At 42.4% G+C, this 21,338-nt stretch overlaps 2 protein-coding genes across 2 annotated transcripts in view; both read left to right on the top strand.

Annotated features, from left to right (window-relative positions):
* Positions 1-626: 626 nt before the first annotated feature.
* LOC115437225 (ribonuclease H1-like) lies at positions 627-7,657 on the top strand. Its single transcript, XM_030160446.1, has 8 exons — positions 627-1,065; positions 1,752-1,876; positions 4,655-4,825; positions 5,322-5,421; positions 5,832-5,886; positions 6,123-6,207; positions 6,299-6,423; positions 7,095-7,657. The coding sequence occupies exons 1-8, from the start codon at positions 938-940 to the stop codon at positions 7,200-7,202; spliced, it is 897 nt and encodes a 298-aa protein (XP_030016306.1). The 5' UTR covers positions 627-937; the 3' UTR covers positions 7,203-7,657.
* A 533-nt stretch (positions 7,658-8,190) lies between these two features.
* The window catches only part of LOC115437183 (pre-mRNA 3' end processing protein WDR33-like), a 29,817-nt gene continuing 16,669 nt past the window's right edge, over positions 8,191-21,338 (top strand). Inside the window, exons 1-6 of the mRNA XM_030160365.1 lie at positions 8,191-8,296; positions 15,797-16,015; positions 18,821-18,889; positions 19,165-19,269; positions 19,356-19,451; positions 21,013-21,164. Coding sequence (XP_030016225.1) covers positions 15,812-16,015; positions 18,821-18,889; positions 19,165-19,269; positions 19,356-19,451; positions 21,013-21,164 — 626 coding nt within the window. The 5' untranslated portion in view covers positions 8,191-8,296; positions 15,797-15,811. The remainder of the gene's footprint in view (positions 8,297-15,796; positions 16,016-18,820; positions 18,890-19,164; positions 19,270-19,355; positions 19,452-21,012; positions 21,165-21,338) is intronic.

The following is a 21,338-nucleotide window of genomic DNA, read 5'->3' as shown; positions in this document are numbered from 1 at the left end:
GCCTTAAAAACCGTTGAACAGCTCGTAGGGGTAAAACTTACCAGCGGTTACCGTTAGTGCTGAAGTTGCGGCGGCTCGAGCTCCTGAGCTAACCCAGCCCGTTTTTGTATGTTTGTTTGTTTTAATTGATTAATTAATGTATTTTTTAATATCTAACCCAGACCGTCTGTGATGACGTCAAATAAGAGGTTATTTACACTGTACTTATTTGATCATTTATACATAATTTCTTTCATCATTTTAAATTATTTATTTATAATTTTTTATGGAATAAACACACCGAAACTTCATAAAAATCAGTATTTTTATGCATATCAAACTCAAATTAATTTTTCTTTTTCGTGAAAATTTTCAGTCTAATGATGATGACGTTCATTATTAATATCATTATCGTTGTTGTTGTTGTTGTTATTCATGACTACTAAAATAAAGATATCGTTGTAAAAATAAATAAATAAATAAAAAACTGCCGCAAATTATTTAAATTATTTGGAGACGCAGACACAAGTGACAGGAAGTAGTATTCTCACACATGCGCAGAACAGCTCTGGTTTCTGGGTACGGTCAGCAGGACGACGGGCTCCTGCTTTTTAAAAAAAAAAAAAAATTCGCCACTTTGTTCTTTTAGAAACGTCCAAAGTAAAGTTGTCACCTTATATATTAAGTAGAAACAAAGGCGTTATTTAGAATTGCTTTAATGTGTGTTTTTTTTTTTTTTTTACCTTGCTGCTAATCGGCTAACTTCAGAGTACTAGCTTAGCTGCATGTGTTTGTGTTTGTTGTGTAGCTGCTTTTCCTCTGAACTTGCTTCATAATTACAGTGTTTGACGGCGAAAACGGTCAGTAAACGTAGCCGATCAGAGGCTGTTGCTTGAGTCCAAGTCCCCATCATGGTTTCCGTCGGCTCCGGTCCGCGGCTGCTGTTCTGGGGACAGTGATGTTTAGAATTAGCGGATTTTTCAGGGGACTTCGGAGGACAGTGTGCAGTGCAGTGGACGACATGGTGAAGGGCACGTTTTACTACGCAGTGAGGAAAGGCTTCCAACCTGGGGTCTACAAAACCTGGTGAGACTGGACTCAAACACACATGTCCGTTTTTATTGGACGAACATCAGCGTCATTAAACCTGTGTTGAGGAACCGGTTCCAAACCCCGTTGAATTATGGGTAAAATAAGGGGTTTCCTGGTTTTCACCACTGAAAGTTAAGGTTAATTTTGCAAAAGCTGTTGTCATGGAAACACCCCAGTGTCCGGTTTGGTGCCGAGTTTTAACCATGGAACATTTATTCTGATCTATTTGCTGAGACCATTTTTTAAAACCTGTTTTTATTGATTTTATGCAGAATATAAAACATCAATGTGCAATATGACAATTGAACAGTTCTGTCTGTGCTTCATGTTCTGTCTGTTCTTCATGTTCTGTCTGTTGTTTGTGTTCTGTCTGTTCTTCATGTCCTGTCTGTTCTTTGTGTTGTGTCTGTTCTTCATGTTCTCTGTTCTCTCTCTTCTTCATGTTCTCTCTTCTTCGTGTTCTGTGTTTTCTGCGTTCTGTCTATTCTTCATGTTCTCTGTTCTCCGTGTTCTGTCTATTGGTCTTGTTCTCTGTTCTTGTTCTCTGTGTTCTGTCTATTCCTCATGTTGTCTGTTCTTCTTGTTCTCTGTTCTCTGTGTTCTGTCTGTTCTTCATGTTCTGTCTATTCTTCTTGTTCTCTGTTCTTCTTGTTCTCTGTTCTTGTTCTGCTGTGTTTCAGGGATGAATGTAAAAGTCAGGTGGATAAGTTTCCTTCTGCAGCATTTAAGAAGTTTGCGTCGGAGGCAGATGCCTGGGCGTTTGTCAGAGGAGTGGAACCGTCTGCAGCTGCATCCTCAAATAAAGGTACCGAGGCTGAAATGGCGCTTCACTGTCCAAACATCCTGCTCCCATCTGTAACTCTTACTCCTAACTCCCATTAGACCAGAACTACTGGTATTTATGTTGTTTTTTACAATGACTGTGTCGGAAAATGTCTTTTTTGCCAATTATTTTTTCAGGAAGAACTTAACTTTCAGAATCTGTTCATTAATTATCATAATTATGTCCCTGAAATTGAGTTTAGGGACATAATAGTTTTACCGCCAACAGGATCAGCTGGAACCACCTCTGTTGGATCTCCTTGGTGTTTATTCTAGTGGTGCTGTTGGATCTCCTTGGTGTTTATTCTAGTGGTGCTGTTGGATCTCCTTGATGTTTATTCTAGTGGTTCTGTTGGAGCTCCTTGATGTTATTCTAGTGGTTCTGTCAGATCTCCATGGTGTTTATTCTAGTGCTTCTGTTGGAGTCTTCTCCTTCGTAACCACCATAGTGGACCCCTAGTGGAAGAACCTTATGGATTTCAGCTTCTATCAGTTTTATCGGTCATCCACATGGGGGCGCTGTAATTGAACATCAGTTTTTTGGACATAAATCGTCAATAATCAGCTGATTCTGATCTAATGTGGTTCCTGTAGGTGTTCTTCCAGATGTCCATGTTCTACCATCCAGAGTTCATCTGGGCTCATTTTCATTCAGTAGGTGGAGATTAGGGTTCATTCTTCTGACACTATCAGGTCCATGGAGCTCAGACTGGGTTCACATCCACTGTCCAACAGTTATGGAGGATAGGTTTTTTATATATAGGAGAGGACTTGGGGGGGGTTTGGGGGACAGACCCTTGGTGAGGGCCCCCAACAGCGTCAGCATGGTTATTTGTAATAAATGCTTAAAACAGTGTGTTATAGGGGAAAAAAGTACATTTTTTATTACATTTGTTATGAAAACCAAGACTAAATGTTGAAACTTTCTGAGTTTCTATAATACCCTTTCCTGTATTTTCCATGTGTTGATTCGTTGTTCTAGATCATTGTGTGTCCATGCTCTTCTTGTTCTTTGTGGTTCTTTGGTGTCATTTGGATCCCGTTGATAGTCTGTGTACACTTTGGGTCTAGTTGTAGACAGAGCCTCTCATTTCACTGACAAAAACATCCATCAGCTGATTCAAATACACACACTGCATCTGTGTATGAACTGGAGAGATCTGACTATAGATTTACGCATATGTACAAATATACAGACGTTTACAGAATATTTACACATATATACAAGTATACACACATTTAGAGAATATGTACACATATATACAAATATACAGACATTTACAGAATATTTACACATATATACAATTATACACACATTTAGAGAATATGTACACATATATACAAATATACAGACATTTACAGAATATTTACACATATATACAATTATACACACATTTAGAGAATATGTACACATATATACAAATATACACACATTTAGAGAATATCTACACATATATACAAATATGCACACATTTAGAGAATATTTACACATATTTACAAATATACACAGATTAAGAGAATATTTACAGATACAACTATCAATCAACTACACAAACCACAAAAATACAGACAAAAACAGAGAAAAAAACAGTGAAACTCGACAAAAACACGTAAATCACACCAGTAGAACAGTCCAAAAACAGCACTGTCACTACTATATATTGTTTACAGAATTCACCACTAAAACCTCCCTAAAACTCTGATAAAAGTATATGTCTTCCATATCTCTCTCACCGACTGCACTCTGCTCCTTTAAGCCCCACCCACTTCCACCCCTCCCCCTCAGCCAATGCACACCTCTACCCTCATGTGTTCTAGATCAATAGAAAGAATCCAACCTCAGATCAAAGATGACGTTTGTTTTTGTGGGTTGTCCAAATGGATCATGAGTCTGCTGTGGACTAGACCAGGATGGGATGGAGTCCAGTGGTGGTTCATAGATGGTTTAGGATCTGGACCCTAAATGGGTCACAGCTGTTTTTTTTCAATTAGTCTAATTTTAATTACAACATCAGATCATAACAAACGTGGTCTCATGACTCTTTCCCTTCAGAGCTGGTGTAACCCAGACCCAGGACTGTCTAAACCAGACCCAGACCGCAGAAGTCTGACCTGTGACTAAAACCCAGGACGGGACTAACCCAGACCCAGGACGGGTCTAACCCAGACCCAGACCACAGAAGTCTGACCCGTGACTAAAACCCAGGACGGTCTAACCCAGACCCAGACCGCTGAAGTCTGACCCGTGAATAAAACCCAGGACGGTCTAACCCAGACCCAGATGCATCAACAGAACGATGTCATCACAACAGGATGACATTTAACCAGTGATAATGACCAAAATGATGCCAAAACCCTGTGAGACTCCACATCGGACCAGTGTAGACGGTGTTTTGACGGCGGAGGGTCAGGAAAAATGAACATGTAGGACAACTCCAGACCCCTCTGATCTGGGCCTGGACCTGCTCTAGTCCTTTATTCTCTGGCGTCCACATCAGTGATGTGTCCACAAATACTTAGATCAGTCCACATCAGTAACAATCGGATAAATGACAAGTCATCATGTCTTTAGAGGAAGAAGTTGAAGAAACCAGAGTAGTTGATGGTTTATTTGTGGTTTTAAATAAGTTTAAATAAGACAAAAGGGACAGATGACATGAGAGATGTATGGACACATCAGGACATAAACCTGTCCAATACATTTTGGAAAGGTCTGTAAATCAGGCTGACATGGACTCAGTTTGTCCTTTCTCATCCACAGTCCCAGACATGTCCACGTTCACGCTTCCAAACAGAGGTCCGGAGCCTCTAGAGTACATCCCTATTGGTCAGAAGAGATGCCACTCAGACGAGGAGGCGGAGACTCCAGCCAAGCGCCTCAAACGGGTGGAGACGACCTCTCCACAGAGTGCCGACAGTTTTACCTACATGGGTAAGAGTGGTGCATTCAGGGCCCATCACAAATGTTGTGTGTTTAAGTCAACAAGGGACGTGGTGCATTCAAGATCTCTCCAGTCTATGGTGCTTTCAGGGCTGTGTAATATATGGTGTTAGTTTGGCTACTGAAGCTTTGTTTTGTCAAATAGGTGAGAAATGACTGTAAATGTGGCCTGTTTGTTTATTGTGAGATATTAATGGTCAGCTTGTCAAATATGATGAGTAGATTTAGTTAAGTCAGTGGAGTTTTGAACTGCATTTTATCTTCAGCTCATGTAGCTAGAAAACACGTGGTGCAGTTAGGGTCAGTCAACTCTTCATTGCCTTCAGAGCCTCTTGGGGCCTCTGAGGTCTGTGTTGCCTTCGGGGGCTCTGGGGTCTGCATTGCCTTCGGGGCCTCTGGGGTCTGCGTTGCCTTTGGGGCTTCTCAGGGCCTCTGGGGTCTGCATTGCCTTCGGGGCCTCTCAGTTGTGCTGGTTTTCTTTCCCCAGGTGATGCTGTGGTTGTTTACACCGATGGCTGCTGTTCGTCCAATGGGAGGAGCTCTGCGCGGGCGGGCGTCGGCGTTTACTGGGGCTGTAACCACCCACTGTGAGGACAATCACACTGGACACTAAATGAAGGGGCTTCTGGGAAATGTAGGCAGGGTCTTCTAAGTTCAGTCTGTTTATGTCAGCTTAGTTTTAGATCAGACTCACTGTAGTTTTTCGGTTCAGGGTTAATTTGAGTTAACCGGTTTTTATTCAACATCTCCCAGAATGCATTTCACCTACAACATCTAAAGCACAGAGCTTCAGACTCTCCTGTTTCTACATACGGACACACTGAGTCTCCATGGCAACAGCAGCTGAGGCTCATGGGTATTGTAGTATTTAGAGAGAGCAGAAGGTTGAGTGACTGTAAACCCCCTGGATGTGGCTCCACCTCCATCCAAATGATTGACATGTCATATTATAGTTTACTGATTATTTATTTGATCTCATTTGTTGACTCTTTTTCAGAAATGTTGCAGAGCGACTGGAGGGAAGACAAACCAACCAGAGAGCAGAGATCCAGGTAAGAGCTGACCTGTCAGCAGGAGTGTGTGTGTGTGCGTGTGTGCGTGCGTGCCTGCCTGTCTGTCTGTCTGTCTGTCTGTCTGTCTGTCTGTGTCTGTCTGTCTGTCTGTCTCTGTGTGTGTGTGTGTGTGTGTGTGTGTATGTATGTGTGCGTGTCTGTCTGTCTGTCTCTGTGTGTGTGCTCTGATGTGTCTGTGTGTGCTCTGATGTGCCTCCTGCTGGTTTTGGACTCAGGCGGCCTGCAGGGCTCTGGAACTGGCCCAGGAGAACCACATCCAGAAGCTGGTCCTGTACACCGACAGCAAGTTCACCATCAACGGTGAGTCCAGGACCAGGACTCTGACCGAGTGGCAGAGGGGGGTCAAGACTCTGAGGTTCTGGTCTGAGTGGTTCTGGTTCTGGTCTTCCAGGTGTGACTAACTGGGTCAGGAGCTGGAAGGTGAACGGCTGGAGGCTGAAGTCTGGAGGAACTGTCACCAACAAAGACGACTTCATGAAGCTGGACCAACTGAATGCTCAGCTGGACGTGGTCTGGGTCAGTACCACACACCATACAGGTCCAGGATTACGACCTGGACCTGAGACCCCTGAGGTCCTGTTTGTATATAAACAGATAATTATGTCCTGGTTGAAATGATGACATCGCTGACGCCATTTCATCCACACCCACCCTCATAAACCCGCCAACAGCACCGTTATGTGGTCAGAGTTAGGGTAAACAAAGGTCACATGACAACCACGCAGTTTTGTCTCATTCTGTGACATTCATATCCTAAAAGTCTGTTTAACTCTGAACAAACACAAGAACAGAAACAGTCGAATCCAAACTACACTTTAGACAAAGTTTTACCAATAATGGGGTTCAGGGTTTGTGGGTGGAGTAATCAGAGGTCAAGTCCAAATAAGCCAACCAATAGTAATAAGACAAACAGCATGGGGAGGGGTGTGTCCACTCAGTCCTGTTTGTCCTCACTGTCCCTGTCCACAATGGACACAGAGTTTACAGGAACATCAGGGGCGTGTCGGGGGTGGGTTTCCATCCACCGTAACTGTAACCCAGGAGGCGTGTTGGAGTGGGTTTCCATCCACTGTAACTGTAACCCAGGGGCGTGTCAGGGGTGGGGTTCCATCCACTGTAACTGTTACCCAGGGGCTTGTCGGGGGTGGGGTTCCACCCACTGTCTGAGTCTGTTGTTCTTCCTGCAGATGCATGTTCCAGGTCATGCTGGTTACCACGGAAATGAAGAGGCCGACAGGTTGTCAAGGGAAGGAGCAGCAAAGCCTTTACAGAGCGAACACAACGGGAGGGTTTGAGTGACAGACTGGCTTCAGAACGCATACACACACACAGGATGTGTTTTTTGTTAGTTTTTTTTTTTTTGGGGGGGGGGGGGGGGCTGTTTGTCTTCTGTTAAATAATGATTATTGTTATTATTATTGTTGCTTTGAATAAAGTTTCATCTTGGTCTGTATTTGTTCCCTTTAGATGCTTCTGTTTCCTTAAAACTGTTCATGTGATTCACATTAGTGGTCATGGTCCACTGAAACTGAAGGGCCAATGTCCACTGAAGGGACAAGGTCACTGTACCTTCATGTCATGTATTTATCATTTAAGTGCATAATTGGTGTCAGAAAAATAACCATTTGTTAAGAACCAGTATCAGTGTAGATTCATTTTCTTTTTAAGCGATTAGTTTTCTCTACAAAATCAGAAAATACACAACTAATGACAAGTTCAATGAATAAAACAACTGAGATCCAGCTGAAAGGACATTGTAGTACCAGGTGTGGTCCTGCAGGTGGACTTCATGGACGGACTGAGTCATCATTGGTCATAGTTTCCGTTTGTTTTATCAGATGTAACTGCAGCTGTCGGTGTTCAGTCAGTCAACAGTTGTTTTAAAGAACCTCAGTGTGTGTAGCTTTTAAAATTCATAGTCTGAAATTGTTTAGAATTTTTATGATTTTGTTTCCGTACATATTGGAATTGAGAGGAAGCCGCTCTCTGCCTGTGCATTTTTGAGTTTTGCCCTGTTTTTAAATTTTCAAATTTTAAAATATACGAAATAAAAATAAGATTTCCAACACAATGTCTTAACTAATTCCAGATTCTGGTCTCTTCCGGGTACGTCTGAAACCGTTCTGAACTCAATTTCCAGAATCCTGTATGCAGAAGACCGCGCGGTCTCCCGCGTTGAAGAATTTTTCCCAGCATGCTTCTTGTCAGGGCCGAGAAGAAGGAGAGGCAAGATGGCTTCCGCTGGCGGCTAAAGTGACTAACCTGTCTTTTTTAGAGTTGAAGAAAGACTGAGGCGCTCATGGTTTCTTCAGAGAAAAGCTTTGTGGACCGGTGTAGCCAGTTCATGACAGCTAGATAGTGAAGTCAAACTCTGAGGCGGAGATTGTAGGTGAGTGTTTTGAGCGGCAGCGCGTTGTTGTTGATGGGGTAACACCGAGACGGGACGGGGAGGCCGCCATTTACACTGCGGCAACAAACCGAACTGAACCGAACCCATCCACTGTAAAAGATATAAAGAAAATATAATACATACATATATGTGGCTTTATTTAATCAAAACCCAACATTTAATATCTATAAGAGTCGGCATGAGGCGGGCCGTGGCGTGTTTACAGGCCGGAACGATTAGCATAGTTAGCTCATACGGCTAAGAGCGTTAGCTTCAGCTCCGGTTCATTAGAAAATAAGTGGAAGACGGAGACCGCTTCTCCAGGAAACAACACGGACACCTCTACCCGGGTCCGCCGCACGTCACGTGGAACATGTGAAACTGTTTGAACGGACAGTCCGGTGCGTTAGCATGTTGCTAGCCTCCTGGCCGCTAAGAGCAGCCAAACCCCGTGTTGTTTCCCCGGTGACTTCAGTGTGTTACAGGTGACTGGAAGGATTGTTGGTGTAAATGGAAACCAAATAAAGGTGTGAAGAACTCCAACATGACCGGGTTTTTGAGTCAAATACCTCTGAAACCATGACCTCAGTAGAGGTCCGTGTTTGGGCTTGGGTCGAAGCCGTGTGTTGTGTTGGTTTAGAGGTATATTTGTAAAGTTGTGGGTTTGTGTCTTTGCTTTGGTCTATTTAGTGGGACTTTACCCTCTGAACCCTGACCCTACATTTCCAAACCAGTGGAAACCTGTCTTCATTAAACTGTTTTTTGTAAAATCCTGTTGAACTCCAGATCCTGTAGTGAATGTTGGTCTATGAAGGACATACATTTTGTGTATAATACAAATGGACACGTCTTAATGATTCTGAGCTATGATGGTATTCATCACATGGGCTAGAAATGGTTGGTTTGAGTTCAGTAAAGGTCCAGATCCAGCAGTGATACGGGGACCCATGTCCTGTCCAATAGTGTCCTGTGTTTAAACTCAACTGATCTGTTTATTACATGGATGAATAGGTCTGAGTAAGTACTGTCACATGACACAGGTACAACTGGACACAAATAACATTTATGGGTAAAAATACTTAAATTCCTGCTGCGTGACACGGGGACTGAAATGAACATCATTTATTGACTTTTATCAAATGTCCAAAACATGCTGTTCTCATCATAAATGGATCCTAAATGAAACGGGGCTTTACCCCTCTGATGATAAACTACAACTGGGATCAATATTGGATCAATATGTAGAAATGATCGGTTTTGATGAACACAAATCTGTTGGGGCATGGGACAGGGGTTTGGACCTCTGTCAGTATTGTAATGAAACACTGACTGGAACTAAAACACTACAAATAGATGATCCCTAAATTTTTATTTGAACAGACAAATTGCAACTGAAGTGATATATACAGATAATAGCAGAGAGTATTGGACTAATAATTGTATTGGACAGAACCTTTGAATATCCATGTATTGTTGAACAATTAGTTCAACAGATTCACAGTCTGAAAATATCACTGATACAAGAACAAATACTAAAGTTAATAGTGCATTTACATATGTGAATCCTTTTTAGGTTTCATTTTATATTGATTATATCTTTGTATCTTTTTTTTTTTTTTTTTTTTACAAGTAATACTGAAATTTAGTAAACAGTTCCATAAAATAGAGTTCTTAAGCTTAAAAATGAGCCTGTTTGAGAAATGATAGTTGGAACTTTATGACACTGATTTTGACTTTGGTTGGATCTGAACCTAAGATTTGAATCTGCTGTAAACCGTGTTTCGTAAATGTTAGTCATCAGTGTGGTATAGGAGTTTTTTGGTACAGGGGTCTTCGGTTTGATGCATTTTGAGTACAGTGAAGGAGACCCGGGGGGTGGCGTGGTGTTCCGTAACTACTGAAAACCAGAAGTGAAAGTTAAACACGCTTCGAACGTCCGACTTGACTTTCTATGCCTCTGCTCTACTCTCTGTTGTCATGTTTACCCCCAGTCCCCCCCACCTCAGAATAAAGTGTTTTGGGGTCATTTGCAGCGCCGCCACTGCCGATGTATATAGAGGAACCCTTGCACATGGGTTCTGCTGGTGTCCACCCTGCTTCCTGCGAGTTTGCATTCTTCACATAGGCTACATGTATTCGCTGAGTACACCTCCGTACTGTATCGAAGGCCCTGAACCCAAACAGTTTGGTACGAACGACTGCAAGTAACTGAGGTTAAAGTTGACCGCTGTCTGTTGTGAATGACATGAATGTCCACTCAGGAATGCCTTTACACTGGACTTAAATGTTGGATATGGTCCCACTGAAACTGGATCCTGATTCTCGGTTGTGTGTTTGATACATCATGTGAAGTGTGTAGAAGTGGAGTTATTGTGGATGTATTTTCTGCTTTTGCTGTTCTTCAAATGAACGCTGTTCTTCAGGTTTTTATGGTGTTTTTGGCTGAATCATATTTGATCATAAATGAATGAATAGATATGATTCCTCGACTTGGGTGTAAGTTGATGTGGGAAAATGCTGACATGGCGTTGATGGAAGTGTTTCATCTGGAGGCGACTGGTGAATGTTGACGCATTATCTCAAATTAATTTATATTTTTAACAAATTCAGAATATCTGAAGCCTTTTCTTCAAAGACTAATCCTGCTTCTGACTGTTTTCTGTTTGTTGGTGCAAAAGTTACAGATGAAACATTATCATGGAGATCAAACTCATCAGAGGAACAGTGATTATTTTTGTTTTTATAATTCAATTTTTATTCATTTTTCAAAGCAGCATGCATAGAACAGACACAGTACACAACTTTTACAAAAAACAGACAGCCACTAAACACTAAAATAAAATGAAACAATGGACATGAAAGAGAAGAGAAAAAAAAGTCAGTCATTTCTTTCCATTCTAGTTTAAATTGAGATGAACTTGCAACCAAAACTGATCCCACGCCTCATTTGCTTTCCCTTTACAGCTGGTTCTTGACAACATGTGTTGGGATGTGTGTGTCGTACGTTGGGACTTGTGTATCGTACAGTGGGATGAATGTATCGTACGTTAGGATGTGTGATGTGGGATGTGTGTATCGTACGTTGGGACATGTGTGTGGGATGTGTGTATCGTACATTGGGATGTGTGTGTGGGACGTGTGTATTGTATGTTGGGATGTGTGTATCGTATGTTGGGATGTGTGTATCGTACATTGGGACGTGTGTGTCGTACATTGGGACGTGTGTGTGGGACGTGTGTATTGTATGTTGGGATGTGTGTATCGTACATTGGGACGTGTGTGTCGTACATTGGGACGTGTGTGTGGGACGTGTGTATTGTATGTTGGGATGTGTGTATCGTACATTGGGACGTATGTGTTGTACGTTGGGACGTGTGTGTGGGACGTGTGTATTGTATGTTGGGATGTGTGTGTCATACGTTGGGACGTGTGTGTCGTACGTTGGGACGTGTGTATTGTATGTTGGGATGTGTGTATCGTACATTGGGACGTGTGTGTCGTACGTTGGGACATGTGTGTGGGATGTGTGTGTCGTACGTTGGGACGTGTGTATCGTATGTTAATCAGTTGGTCAGTCCATTCTTTCACAGAGGGACATCTTGGCTTCTTCCAGTTGAGTAGAATCATTCTTGCAGCTGTGACCACACCAACTTTCAAACAGTAAATTGTTGTGTGTTATACCAGGTAGCATGGTCTTGTCGCCAAGAAGACAAAGCTGTGGGTGTACAGCATAGTGGAATCCAACCAGTTTCCCAGTCTCTCAGTACTTTGACACCCAAATGGGTAAATCACTGGACAGTCCCAGATGGTATGCCCCCCTCCTTCTGACATGTCCACCAAAGGTTGCTGTCCTTATTCTGTGAAGCCTAGTTGAAGTCCAATCATATCCATGGACTCTTTTATTGAATAAGTTTCCCTCTCGCCTCTCTGATGTATTTTCACACGTTTGATATAAAATCTGATCATTCATTGTCCTCAGTATCATCTTCCAGGTCTTTGTGCCACATTGCTTTGACCCTTCTACAGTGACCCTCTGTAGAATGTTTTGACTGTTTTCTGAAACACTGGTGCTTATGAACCTCTGGGGTAACATGAAGTATTCAGTTGGAGGGTTACTTACTGTTTCACCACTTAACTGTGCTTACGCTAGGAAAATGAAAGAAACAGCCACCATGGCTACATTAGTAGAAATGAGTGTAGCCACAAAAAGCCACAGCCAGTCTGGGTCCCTGCAGCAGGACACAGAGTGGACCGCAGCGACGAGCATAGCTCCCCCAGGAAATTTTAGGAAAAATGAAGTCTTTTTCCTGCATTCTGGTGCATTTTGAGCTTAAAAATATGTTCAGTCTGGCTTCACTTTCATATATAAAAAAAAAAAAAACTTGCATCAACATTTTCATCTAAACTATTTTTATTTCTAATCTAATGTATAACAACAATAAATGATAGACTTATAAATACAATTATTCTGACCACTGATGTTCATGAGATTCAATATAAAATAAATTTACCAGTGAGATATGATTTATCATAAAGTCATTAGGTAATTAAATATGGACAGGTGCAATGATGATGTAAAGGATCTGATCATAACATTCCAACAAACGAAGATCCGGATCATAAAAAAATTCAAAGTGAAACCTCTGAGTATGATACCATACATTAGGGATGCACCGATACCACTTTTTTCCAGACCGAGTATGAGTACGAGTACTTACTTTTGAGTACTTGCCGATACCAAGTACCGATACTAGTACTTAATAATCCCATTCTAGTTCTTAGTTCCTTTTGTAAATGTGCTTTATTGTTGTTGTCATTAGTCTGACTGGAACAAAGTGCTGCTACTGACATTTAATGTGTTGGAATGAGCATTTCTCAATTAATCCACCAGGGGGCGCCACTCTTAATTAACCATACTGGATAAATACCATGAGGAACAGTATAGTTTTTTGAGAAGAAGAAAGTCTAATAACAAACATGGAGACAATAGAGGCAACACTAATGTGGTACTAATGTTGCAGCGTTTCGCTGGAAAGGTTTAAAAGCGAAGCTTCAGCAGGTAGAGAAAAGAGAAACGAGCCATAAGTTTCGTTTTCACTTCCACTGGTGGCAGTCTGCACCGCTCCGCGGTAACTTCCCACAAGTGACGTGTGCAGTGTGAATTTGTAAAAAATCGGAAACGTTCGGGTGAGTTCGATCGCTCTCGGCAGCGCTCTTCAGTAGTGGAGACCGCATTTGTTATTTTCCTTGGTTATCACTCGGACATTTTCAATCAGAGATGTAAGTTGGTTGATTTTACTAAAAAATACCTTCACCACTGTGGCTACACGAGTTGAAAACAACTTCGCCAGCCAGGAAAATGCATCGCTAATGGTGATGTAGTGATAGGCTAGCACAAGTCTAGCTTAACTCTACCGCTGGTGTAGTGTCTAATTTGTAGGTATCACTAGAAATCCCCTTTGCTTATGAGATTATATTTTTTCTGAAGATCTCAATATGTCATAAATGTCCCTGTCTCATACAAATCACTTATTCATTTATCTTGCCATTGGTTCTATACCATACTTTCCCTAAAATATATTTTTGGATTATTCCAGAGTGAGGAATCCAGTTGGTTTAAATGTGACATTCTACATGCTCTATGGGTTGTAGTGCTGTAACAATGAATGGATCAAATCGATTCTTAAGAGTTGACGTTGAATTCATCAGTTGGGTGTTGATCCCGTTAGTATGGAGGCGTGTCCACACTAGTGTACTAGAGGAAAACCCAGAGCAGCATGGCTAAGGCTTCCAGTGATGGACACATTAAAGCTAGGTTTCCATTCTGTTGGCGGTGTCATCGACAGCTCCGTTTGGACCAAATGTACTGCACTGTTTATGGAACAAAACTGGAATATGGAGGAAAAAATGGGCCAAATCCCACTGTGCACTAGGTTTGGGCTGAACAGGGCTCTGGTGTCCAATGGGAGCAGCATGTAAACCTTGCTTAAGTTAGCCTACGTGTCCTGATTACTTTAGCCCCCTAGCTAGTTAGACACTACTGTGGTAATTGTACTGTTTTCATCCATGTGTGTTTTTCAGAGAACCAGACTGACGGTACCTATCATTAACTGAACTAATCCATCCAACACTTGTTTAATAGACTAGAACCACAGCTGGTTCTGGACTAGATCTGACTAATCTGGAACTAGAATCAGTCTAGGTAGTGGGTTAGTGCTCACTAACTAAACCTGAAGTCATTATGGGATGAAATCATGAGTGACTCAGCTGTAGAATATATTTCTGTGGGTTAAATACTGATCTGTGAGAACTGAGTCTTTTATGTTTATCCGATGAATCGATTAGTTATTAAAATAATCTACAGGTTAATCAGTTATTAAAATCATCGTTTGCAGTAGTCCTAATGGACTGTATTGCATACACTCCTTGAGTAGGACAGAATGGGGTTTGGATTTTTACTCTCCACCTGTTGAGAGGGAAGGCTGATGGGATGATGTGGTGAAGCCAGGCTCCGCTCTGTCATTACCCAGTCCAAAGCACAATTAGCCATGTTCCAGTGTTTGACTAATTTAGGAACAGTGGTTATGGAATCTGATCCTGTTTTACATGATTATCTGTACTGTTGGTTTCTGTGACTGTTAAAGCTGCGTATGACTTTTGTCACCAATTTTTCATCAGTAAAATCTGAGTCATAGCCTAAGTGTCACAAATCCATTCGTCTTTCTGTGATTACACATCTGAATCACTTCCCTCTCAGTGAACACCTTCGAAGTGTACTCCATCACAAGCCATAGGTTTGTCGACATATCAAACCAATATGTCACTCGGGCCTTTTTGGAAATTTTGTTGCAATGGGAATTCCACACAGCCACAGTATGGACACAACACCAACAAACACAGAAATGGCTTCATTGCTTCTTGCGGCTGCATGAAATTCTGAAAAGCCCAGAGTGACGTTTTGGTTTGGTATGTAAACAAACGGACTGTTCGTGATGGAGTCCACTTCGAAGTGATTCAGGTGTGTAATCACAGACAGACGAACGGATTAGAGATTATGGGGTTGGACAGATCTGAGGAATAATTAGTGACCAAAGTCATATGCACTTTGAACATGTGTCAGGAGTTCTATTTTGGCATCAGATGTGACGGATAGTGTCTTTTGAATATAGATTATTGATAGTGTTGAGGTTGGATGTGATACTTAGGTTTCAGACTTATTGATAACGTATCGGAAGTGGGAGGTAATGATAGTGGTCATAGTGAACTTCAGCAGCTGTTGTTCCTCAGTTGTTTGGGATGTTTTTATAAATGTGTCAGACCGACAGACTGGTGCTAAATGAGGCAGGTGTTAATTTGAAGTCTGGTCTGTTGATGTGCACATGTTTTGAACAATCGGAGATGACACTGGACTCAAACCTCCTCTCAAACCACTGGAAACATCTGTGGTTTCCCCCTCCCGCCACATTGATGCAGGTATAAACTCCTCCTCTCCTCCTGCAGGTTGAGCCGGTCACCATGGCGACGGACATCGGTTCTCCGCAGCGGTTCTTCCACATGCCGCGCTTCCAGCACCAGGCGCCTCGGCAGGTGTTCTACAAACGGCCGGACTTTGCCCAGCAGCAGGCCATGCAGCAGCTGACCTTCGATGGAAAACGCATGAGGAAGGCGGTCAACCGCAAAACCATAGACTACAACCCATCTGTCATCAGATACCTGGAGGTAACACCTTTACATCAGGGCCATGCCCACATCTGGGGCTCAGACCGCCATTGAACCAACACAAATGCACATCTGAATGTAGCCTGTCAATTTTAAATGGATGGATAACGTTTGGTCACGTCTGCATATGGAATAATCAGGCTGATGCTGCATTTGTAAACGTTGGTGTAACGCCGCGTTCACGAACGTCGGTGTGTGCAGTTTGGTGGAATAAAACCTGCTGTTTGTAATTCCGGGGTAATGGGTTCATCGGTCTGTAACAGGTGAGAATCCAAACCTCATCACCATCAGCAGGGTTCTCACTAGGGATTTTTTCACAGCGTAGGGACACCATGTATGCAGGCGTGTGCTGCGCGAGTTTTGTAGGGGGTCTGGGGGCATCCTCCCCTGGACAATGTTGAAATTTAGAACTCTCTGAAACACTATTTCCTGCATTTTGAGGGGCAAATTTTGAGGAATTAAGCCAAGTTTTTGTCTTTGTTACAACAATGATTAAAAGTAAAAACTGTTTTTTTTTTTTTTTTTTTTTTTTGTCTTTTTTTCCCCAATTTGTGAATGGTAATTATTGATGGAAATTACTCCATACGGGAGCTTGACACAAATTGATACTCAGACAATATACAAGAAAAAATAACGTTTTATTCCAAAGACACTGTCTGGGAAAATACAAGCCATGTGAAGACAAACATTGTTTCTTTAGAGACACTAAGAACTTTACGATCACACCAGGGGTTGCACTAGACATTTTTATTGTCCGTCATTTTGACTGACAGGCTCGTAAAAATTCTGTCATAACATATTAACCATCATTTCAAATTTTTATTTTTTAGTGATATTGATAGATATATTTAGTAGTATTTAATGTTCAAAAACATCTCGATGTAGCAACTGTAGTTGCTGCTGGCTGATAAACCAACATGATATCACGACTCGCATAATTATTTACGCCACTTTTAATTGATGTGTTATCTGTAGACAATAGAAGCTTTCCTTGTGTATGTTCACGCAGTGTCAAATACCATGCACTGAGGGTTAGGGTTTGGGTTATGTGAACCAGAGCTCTCGGCACAAATTTACATGCCATCAAATAACACATGAAAGGTAGAAAATGCGTACATATAGCACACCAAATGCCATAAGAACTGGCGTATTCCTTGCTTGTCCATCATCTTTCACCGCATCAGTCCCTCTTTTTTTCACTGCGTTTATCAATGCCATCCCATTTACTGGGCTTTCTAAAATGACCAAGGAGACTTGGCTGTCTTCACAGTTTGCGCTAGCAAAGTAGCATCTAATTTTGGCTAAAGTCAGCAAAACAACGACACAAGACTTGACACTGATTGATTAATATGCACACTCACCATCAGCTGGACAGGGGGTCTACTACAGGTGGACTAACGGTGAGTCATTCGACTGAAGTACCGCTGTTGTATTCAGTGTAGTTGTGAACAGTGGTGCTGTTGGGTTATATACAGGTAGGATGTTGTTATGGACTGTTTGATGCCTTGTTAAGGGAGAGACAGACCGGCGATCCTGCAAGCAGGTTCTGTTCAGTGTTGTGTGAAAACTTTCTTTGGTAGTGTTATGAGATTGGTGTGTGTGTGTGTGTGTTCCTTCCTTCCTTCCTTCCTTTCTTCCTTCCTTCCTTCCTTCAAGTGTGAGAGCGGTGTGTCGTGTGTGCATGTGCTTCTGGTGTGAGTGATCAAGCAAGGTGAGGGAGTGGCAGTTTTGCATATGACTTTGTAAGAGGGACAGAAGGAAAAAGTGTACCAACATTGATATACTGTGCATAAAATAAAAGCTGCTGTCTGAGAGCAAGGACCTGAGTCTGCTGTCTTCCACTACTGGCAAGGGAGTTAACCCCGACACTGGCCCTGGGGGAAATCTCCCCTGTGCTTGCTGACTATGGTCGGACGAGCCGAGCAGGAAAGGTTAACAGTAGATTACTCTCAGTATTTTAATCTGTCAAAATGACGGACGAATTTTCGAATTTAGAATTTTCCGTCATTTAAAAAAAAAATCCGTCAATGACGGAATATTTTCAGGTAACGCGACGTCTGGATCTCACACACACACAAAAAAAAAAAAAACACCGCTACGCTGGTTGAAAGACAGCGTTGCAGGTCAAATCTCAGCGTCGGGGGGGGGGGGCCCCCCAAGGACAGCGTCAGGGTCCCCAACGTTCAGTGACGCTAGCGAGAACCCTGATCAGTCTGAGTCTGTTGCTGCCTTCACGTGCTACGGGAATCTCGGTAAATACTAGTTACCAATTGGACATGAATGTCCCCTCATGTTATACTTTCCACAGGAGAACTGGGGAAAAATGTTGATCCACAAAATGAAAATGACCTTTAACCTTTTCAACATGGTGAAGAGCAACGAGGCTTTCATGGCCAAGCATAAGAGATGGTTTTATTAACATTCTGCTGCTGTTAGCAGATGATTTTACTCATTTAGCAAAAACCAATAAATAACATGCTGTATTAGATGAATGAACATGTCTTAAACTGTCTGACCCCAGTATCAGGTCAGCATTAACTGGGTTTCAGCCATTTTTCACTTCACTACCACAACAAAAGCACTTGAACACAACACACTGGTAATTTAGAATTCACAAGTGGAGCGGCTCATCTTCATGACAGCACCTGAAGGCAGCATTAGACTCATTGTGTTCATGTGTGGCAGTTTGTGTGTGGTTGGAAGTGTAGGTTTTTTTGTGGCAGCTTTGTGTCCAAGGCTACGTTCGGACAGCACGCAGGAAAATTTAAGCGATGTTGATCTGTCCTTCCTGTTGTTTTTTGTCAGAATCGTCTGTGGCAGAGGGATCACAGAGACTTCAGAGCCATTCAGCCTGATGCCGGCTTTTACAATGACGTGAGTACAGTGAACGCCTCACTGCTGTCAGTGTTTGCACAGTGCAAAGCCTCTGCGTGTGCGTCTGTGTCTTTGTGTGCATGTGTGTGCGTCTGTGTCTTCATGTGCGTGTGCGTCTGTCTTCATGTGCATGTGTGCGTCTCTTTGTGCATGTGTGTCTGTGTGTGCGTCTGTGTGTCTTCGTGCGCATGTCTGCATTTCTGTGTGTGTGTCTTCATGTGCTTGTGTGCATCTCTGAGTGTGTATCTCTGAGTGTTTTCCATGTGTCTCTGCAGCTGGTGCCTCCAGTGGGCATGCTCAACAACCCCATGAACGCCGTCACCACCAAGTTTGTCCGAACCTCCACCAACAAAGTCAAGTGTCCTGTGTTCGTCATAAGGGTAAGAGCAGTGCCCACTGAGTGTTGATGGGGGAGGGGTGGAACCTGTTGGACTGTGTAGCTGAGTATGTGTTTGTGTTTGTGTAGTGGACTCCTGAAGGACGCCGGCTGGTCACCGGAGCCTCCAGTGGAGAGTTCACTCTGTGGAATGGACTCACCTTCAACTTTGAGACCATCCTACAGGTAAACACACACCCTGGCTATTGTGGGATTTCTTTATGGCATGTATTCTGTTAGTTCTAACCCAGGCAGTACTAGTACATATACACAGTACTACCCTTTAGTCTGTTTTTAGTAGCTGGTGTGTAAACTCTTCGTGCAGTGAAATGGTCCTGAAGTGGTGTTTGTGGGTCATGTGTGTTGCATGTTATTGTCGTACACATTGAAGGTCCACATTAAGTGGGTTTTTTTGTTTGACATGGTGTTGTGCGTCACGTTTGTGTCTATCAGAAAACCACTGGTTTAGGGTTAGATGTGAAGGGTGGGGCTCAGACAGACCCCACCCCCCCTACAGGGTTAATAAACACTGGCGTCGTTGCATGATGATATAAATCCAATAACCATTATTAATCAGATCATTGTAATTATCAGATAATGATGCGTTTACAGTCACTTCAGAAAAATTGTTTATCCATAAACCCTGGTTCAGTTGTATCAGTCCATTATCGGATTTATTTCAGAGTTTATTCATACATAGTGACATACAATCCCACTTCCTGTTTCTGTCTTTTACGTCACTTGTGTTTTTTGTGATGTAGTAGTTTTTGCACATGTTCAGATGTAACTGAACTAAATCAGTCAGATGAACCTGTAAACATGCATGAAGACATGGGAGGACTGAGACAGATCCAGGGGTGTTCATCTGAGCTTTACTATAATGCTGGAAGGTCTCAGTGTGTGTGTGTGTGTGGTTCTGAGAAATGTAGATGTTTGTAACTGGACTATTTGGTTCCTACAGTTGAGGGACAGTCCCATCTCCACATTAAATATCTTCTTTCTTTAAAACTGGCTTTTTTAAAGTCAGGAGGGGCTGATTTAAATCACATTGCTATGCAGTTGCCATGGGGAGGGACAGGAAGCAGTCTTGCACATTTGGAGACAATGGGCGTGGTCAGGAATGATGCATTTATTAACTTCAGCCCCTAGATATCAGTATTAAAATATTAATTGTCGTTTATTTTTGGTCAAGGAACAGACTAGCAAAAATGACAAGTTGATAGGACCAATAGTTTGGCAAATATTAGTCATTTTGACACGATGGTCTCACAATTACATTACGTTGCTCATGACAGTTGACAGAAAGTGCAGTACAATGCTGCCTGATGGGAAATGAAATTAAAAGCAGGAATGATGCATTTATTAACTTCAGCCCCTAGATATCGGTATTAAAATTTTAATTGTCATTTAAATTTTAAAGAACGATTTACCAAACAACTATTATGTCACTACTTATAAAATATAGACTCATCTTTTTCCCTAAAGTCAGCTCTGCCAGCATCAAAACAACCACATCTAGACCCCGGGGTTCCCCACAGGTCAACGCACTAGTTTATTCTAATCAGATTACTGCTGTTATGGGATCAAACAGATCAGATCAGACTGTTTACAGGATCAATAATAATCAGATACTGATCAGAGGGTCAGTGTAAAGGGTTCAGTGTTGGTAAACCTGATGGCTGATGAATGTAGCTGTGGTCATCGGGCTGACATGTCCCCCCCACCCCCCGTGTCCTCTTGTGTCCAGGCCCATGACAGTCCGGTCCGGGCCATGACGTGGTCTCATAACGACATGTGGATGCTGACGGCGGACCACGGCGGATACGTGAAGTACTGGCAGTCCAACATGAACAACGTCAAGATGTTCCAGGCTCACAAGGAGGCCATTAGAGAAGCCAGGTTTATACCCAATCTACCCTTTTGTTCTGTAGTCAGTGGGAGTGTGTGGCAGCAGGGCGGCGCTCTCACAACGCCACATATGATGATGATGTTGTTGTGGTTGTTGTTGTGGTTCATTGTTGACAGATGTAAGTGTGTGCTGTTGCAACACTGCACTGATCTGTTGTTGATATT

Source organism: Sphaeramia orbicularis, chromosome 17 (genome assembly GCF_902148855.1).
Source record: "Sphaeramia orbicularis chromosome 17, fSphaOr1.1, whole genome shotgun sequence".
NCBI classification, from domain to species: domain Eukaryota; kingdom Metazoa; phylum Chordata; class Actinopteri; order Kurtiformes; family Apogonidae; genus Sphaeramia; species Sphaeramia orbicularis.
This window is presented reverse-complemented; position numbering and strand designations above follow the sequence as displayed.